General features: G+C 40.4%; 1 protein-coding gene across 1 annotated transcript; it reads right to left on the bottom strand.

Annotated features, from left to right (window-relative positions):
* Window positions 1–2,748: 2,748 nt before the first annotated feature.
* On the bottom strand, window positions 2,749–5,145 carry LOC5568311 (DC-STAMP domain-containing protein 2). Its single transcript, XM_021839489.1, has 3 exons — window positions 4,617–5,145; window positions 4,079–4,553; window positions 2,749–3,866 (listed from the first exon to the last, which is right to left on the bottom strand). Exons 1-3 carry the CDS (start codon window positions 5,143–5,145, stop codon window positions 2,909–2,911), a joined length of 1,962 nt encoding a protein of 653 aa, XP_021695181.1. The 3' UTR covers window positions 2,749–2,908.
* Window positions 5,146–5,830: the final 685 nt, after the last annotated feature.

The raw sequence follows: 5,830 nt of genomic DNA, 5'->3' as shown, positions 1-5,830 counted from the left end.
CTTATCATCTCTAGATAGTTTTGTTTTTCGCTTGATCTCATTATTCAGTTTGATAATTTGTTGCTTTTTCTTAATTAAACTTTCTTTTCGTTTTTTACATAATCGGAGAACATTTCTGTTGATTTTTCTTTCGTTAAGTAATTTACATTGCAACTCATGAACGTTTTTTAATTCAGCCTCGTACTTTACCCGGTAATCAATTCCAGTATTTGCTAGAAATAACGAAACAATGTTCGTGTGTTTGTTATCTTTTACTTTAAACATGAATTGATTTGTGCAAAAAACACGATTAATTTAAGTTTATTCACTTTTAACTAAATGCCATATATAGTATTGGACAAAACATTTGCAACTTGATTGCATTTTGATTGACAAAATCACTCAAAAATATATGTTAAATTCCAAGTTATGTCTGATGTTCTGCCAAAATTTCATTTGAATCGATCCATAAATAACTGAGATATAGCTTACCAAAGTTGGTCATTTTGTATGGTAAATCGAAAGAAAATGCAAAAGTTTTGTCCACTACTGTATCTCTCTCTCAATCTGCTGTGGATTCTTACGCCAACTATCATTTCGACTAGGTTCATACGATGTTTCAGCCCAGGTGATTTGACAAGTGGCATAAAAATACACAGCAGAGTAAGAGGGAGACAAATAGGAAATATTCAGAATTTACTAAAATTGTGTAATTCTATGACTATTGTTGGTTTGGTGTGTAAAGTTTGTCATCATTGTAAAATAGCAGTAAATACCTTCATTTTGATTTTTTTTCGGCTGCACACTCTGTTCTATCTGTTCTCTATATATCTCTAAGTATTCCACTCCATTCAGGGGTTCGCCCTCTAATAGCGTTGGAACAGCACCCTTGTTCAACCTGGAATTATCAAACTGTTTAGGACAATGTTTTAAAAGGCATACACTTGAGTTTATTGTACGAAATACGCGAGATGACAATTGTCGGTCTCATATAGCGAGGTTATAGTTCTCGACTCGAGTGAAGTGATTCGCCGTGTAAACCAAACGGAGAATATCTTCACTCGAGTCGAGAATTGTCACCTCGCTATGTGAGACCGACAATTGTCATCTCGCGTAACTCGTAGAATAAACACTACTGTGTTTTGTTTGCCAGACGTCTTCTATGGAACCTCTCATTTGAACTGAACTGTTTTGAGTGCAAACTTAGTGATCTTTATAGCGCATTTCACCCTAAATTGGACTATCACACCAGTTGTAGAGTGCAGAAAAGTGTTATATAAGTATTCGTTTGCATCGGATCGTTTCGACGTATATGGTGCACTTGTGCCATGAACTACATAGAATAAGTACACCGAAGACACCATCAGGATTCGACGTAACTCCGAGCTGCTATCACACTTTGAAGAAGCGTGCACACTTTTGTGCCGATCCAATTTGGGGTGAAACTAGCAATATAATGAATAATCTTACTAACCCTTTCATGAAATCAAACGGATCCTTGAAGCATGATGCATCAAAATGCCGAGAACAAATTCGGCGATGGTCTAGCTTCCCTTTGAACACCGTGCCGTGTTTACGGCAGAATTCTTTCCAAACGGTTAAGCTAAAAATAAACGGAAGATAAACTAATGTATAAAGAAGATTATAAATTCGTTAACTTACTTGTCGTTGTCTTCGGGAAAACGGTGAAGGGAAACCACCGTATGGGATGGGATGCCGAATTTGTCCCGAGTTTTGCAACTGTCGATACAACAAATTTTCCCCATGGCGAATCAACGATTGTTTATTTATTATCACATGGCAACGCGGATTTGAATTTCGCGGGTAGCGAGATGAATTAGATTTCAGCTTTGCAAGGCAGATACAAATGTAGGTATTGTGTTTGCTATTCTAGTACTTCATGATCCCAAAAAAAAGTCATTTTATAAGGAAGTCATACGTCTTTATTTCGTCTTTGATCCTACCGACTGCGCCATTGTAGTAACCGAAAACGCGAATCAAGGACAACACGTCCATTCGCCAACAAAGTCGTTCACAGAATCTCTTACGCACGCATCATTTCAACACAACGGCCTTCAACATCAAGCCCAGCAGTAACACGTCACGCACACCAACTCTGGTTGAACTTATTCTCATTCCCTATCACACGCATTCAATCTTTGCCGTCACTCAACCATGCTACCTGTACCAGAAAGCAAGCCCAAGCATGTGTTGTTAGTTTCAGACTCACACACTCACATAACTGGTCCGTTGTTACAACAAGAAGTAGAACTTGAAGCAACCAAACGAAGATGAACCACGATACATTCGAAATCTGACACTCTCAAGTATTTTCAGACATACACTTGCGAATTGTTTTATTAAATCATTAATTATTTTTCCCAAGTACATCATTATTACTACAGTTAGTTGGGACATTACTTTTGTAAAACATGAATTTGCTAGGCCCCGCCAGAAAATAAAATCTAGCTACGCCAAAGCTGTTTAAATTGATTTCTTATGCTTTCAAAATAAGTTCTAAGAGAGAAAAACTTTCTGGGAGAGAAAAGGGTGCGTACTGAACTTAGCTTTCACCAAAACAAGAGCTTGATGGTTTGCAAGAGATACCTATCGTTCAAATAAGCGGGTGTGCACGGTATTTCGGATCTAAAAGTTCCATTCTTCAGTATGACTTCAAAGACACAGCCCTAGAACATACAAGGATTGGAGCACTGAATTTAATGATGCAATATTGCATGGAAAATATTTTTTTGTAACGGTATATATTTCCAGTTCTTTATCAGTTTGAGAATAGAATTACGCGATGTCATTTTGCATTGAGTAAGGCATGCTTCATTGAGATTCGCTTTATAAGTAACTCTCTTCTTCAGAAGAATCTCTAGAATAAAAGAAAATAATACAGAGATATAGATTCATGTTGAAAAAAAAATCACTCAAACCTTTCTATTGATATGTCACTTTGATCACTGGAATCCATCGGTTCGGAACAAATCGTACAAAGGTTTTGAATTTCCACAAAACACTCGTAGCAGTACACTCCTACGCAACCAGGTCGTAGACAACTCACCGCCTCGTTCTCCGCTATCCGTTCGCTACAGAAGATACACTTCTTTCCACCACCATTTGATCCCAATATCTTGCGGCAAATCCAGAACAGATTAGTCTTTGCTCTGAAGATATCCATCAACTTTCTTGGCTTGGAATCACCGGAGCCTAATCCCAATTGTCGCCGTAGGATCTTAACGAAGGACTCCCTTTTCAGCAGAACATCATTGTACAACCAGGTGGCTCGTTCCTTTGCCCTATCGGGGTAATAGGCCCTCATGATTATCTGACGGATACGGAGACCATATGGTTCCAGCACAATACACATCCAACAAAACAACAAGAGCAAGCTGATCTGCAAGTACCGAATGAAGTCGGGAGTCTTTGGATCCGGTGCGCACCGTGCCGGATCTAGAATGTCCGCATGTTTTACCATTGGTTCGAAAGCTCCAACGATCCCTCGGTACATATCAGCGATAATGCCGGAACCACTAACTTCCAACGTGACCATTGGAGGTCGTTCGATGTCCGCTTGCCTCAGAAAGACATGCCGAATCAGTGCCAGAAGCCAGTACAGACAGTAGTCGGCCGCCATCAGCCCCAGGATATGGATCGAGGAAATGAACAGGAAGACTGCACTACGCGCAATGCGCAGCTTCTCCTTGCGAATCAAGGACATCGACGTTAGATGTATGTAGCGATTACGCTCCTTACGTGTCAGCGGAAGTACGGTGTCCCGATTCATCGATCGTCGATGTTCATCGATAGCAATGAAGTCCCGACTGATGTAGAAGTTGTCGAAGCTATCCTTGGTTAGGTACTTCATTTTGTATCTTACTGATCTGAAATTGGCAGTTAAAGTTGAAATCAGAAGGCAAATTCCATGTCAAGTCGGTCTGTCTCCGAACTCGAACATTTTCAATTTGGATTAAATTTCACTCATGTTGTTGGTATAGTGCATGATAAACCGAAGAATATCGGGTACGATTTCTGATAATTTCAACTCAGTGGCGAATTCCATGTCAGAAGTGAATAAGAAATCTGAAAATCTTACCTAATAACAACACAAATGAAACAGAAACTGGAAACAATCGTAAAAACATTGAACAGTGTGAACAGATACCGACTTCGGTGATTGATCTCCTGAGTGATAGCGCTGACAATATCCGTGTAATTCCTCGAAAAATTCGTTTGGAACTCGAACGAATGGTCGAAGTCGACCTTCACCCTGAACATCACCTGGATATTATGGATGAACTCTTGCAGTTTCTTCTCAATGGTTTCTACAATCTGATCGCTGACGAAATCAATCAGTTCACACATGTAGTCGACGACCTTAACGCTGTAGCAGACAACCTTTGCCACGTGGGTTACTTCACACATAAAATCCACGACTCCAAGTTTTTGCTTACAATCTTCCACTGCCGATTCAAGCGATCGAATACATTGATCAAACGGTGTTCCATTCTTCTGGTTGCAAACCGCAGCTATGTTCCCAAGCCAATTGAAACCTCTTTTGATGGAGCTCACTGTAAAGCAAAATAGTTCGTTACTCATGTTCTACCCAAGTATCTCTCAAACTCAAGGCGTACAAATGCGTTTGACGAGCCTCATAATCTGTATCAGAATCCGTTGAATCTTCATAAACGCCTTCTCCACTTCGCTGAGGATCACCCCGATAGCTTTCTTCATGGCCAAGAAGGGAACCTTAACGGCTTGCAACGCGTCGTGCATAGCTGACTTCAAGCGATCCTGACTACAGCTGAGTGCCCTGCCAAGACGGTCCACGTTGGCTATCGTATTCCTAGCGGGGCCATTCATGGCCAGCACAAAGACATAGGCAATAGTTGTGGCGCGTCCACGTTTGCTCAATATTTGCGGCACCATCAGAAGAGTTACGCACTGAAAGCTGGAACTCCAGCAGGACTGGATGGTGAAAAGAGTGCCCAAAATGGCGGCCGCAATGCACGTGGTCTTCCGACTGATGCCCAACTGGTGCCGCAACAGTATGTAGAGGGTTGCCGTTTTGAACAGGCCTAGGGCTAGGCCGATTGCAAATTTGCGGGTTTTGCGACGTAGTTTAGATCGGCGAGTAGTTTGGGAAGAATTCCTGTGTGACATTTTGGAAGTCCATGTTTGGAAGAAATTAAAGAACAAGGTGAAGTTAGTGAACAATGGGTTACTATGTTCCTGAAATTCTGAATGACAGAGCTGCATCGATCGTTCAAAGTTTTTCGTTGAACAGCAATGGACCGATGCACGAGTTCACTATTTAATGGTCAAGAAATTTTCTACAGTGAGCTCCATTTGAATTGACATTTCTTTTCAACAGCGTACTGGGATAAAAGAAAAATGGTTTTCTTGAGCATTTCTTACAAGAAACTTCCCACGCATCGAAATAGGCGATTACTTTTCTGTTGAACTGCATACTTCCCATTATTGTTCACTAAAAAAGGATATGCATATAAAAAATCAATAGCAGTTTGACAACACACAACTATGATTAGAAGTTCAACTTTTTAAAATGTGGAATCATCAAAAAATACCTAGGAGATTCAATTACGTTTACATGAATTTTGACCAAGGGGTGGTTGTTCAATGTGCATCAAATGTACATTCATTTGCATCAAATGCATTTTTTCGCCATGGACCAATGCACGAGTTCATTATTTGACATTTGAGCGGTGCCGTGTTATTTATGTGACCATGGAAACTAGTGAATTCGGCACCGCTCAAACGTCAAATTAGTGAACACTTGCATTGGTTCATTTGCATCAACTTAGCATGGACCGATGCACGAATTCAC

Source organism: Aedes aegypti, chromosome 2, assembly GCF_002204515.2.
Source record: "Aedes aegypti strain LVP_AGWG chromosome 2, AaegL5.0 Primary Assembly, whole genome shotgun sequence".
NCBI classification, from domain to species: Eukaryota; Metazoa; Arthropoda; class Insecta; order Diptera; family Culicidae; genus Aedes; species Aedes aegypti.
This window is presented reverse-complemented; position numbering and strand designations above follow the sequence as displayed.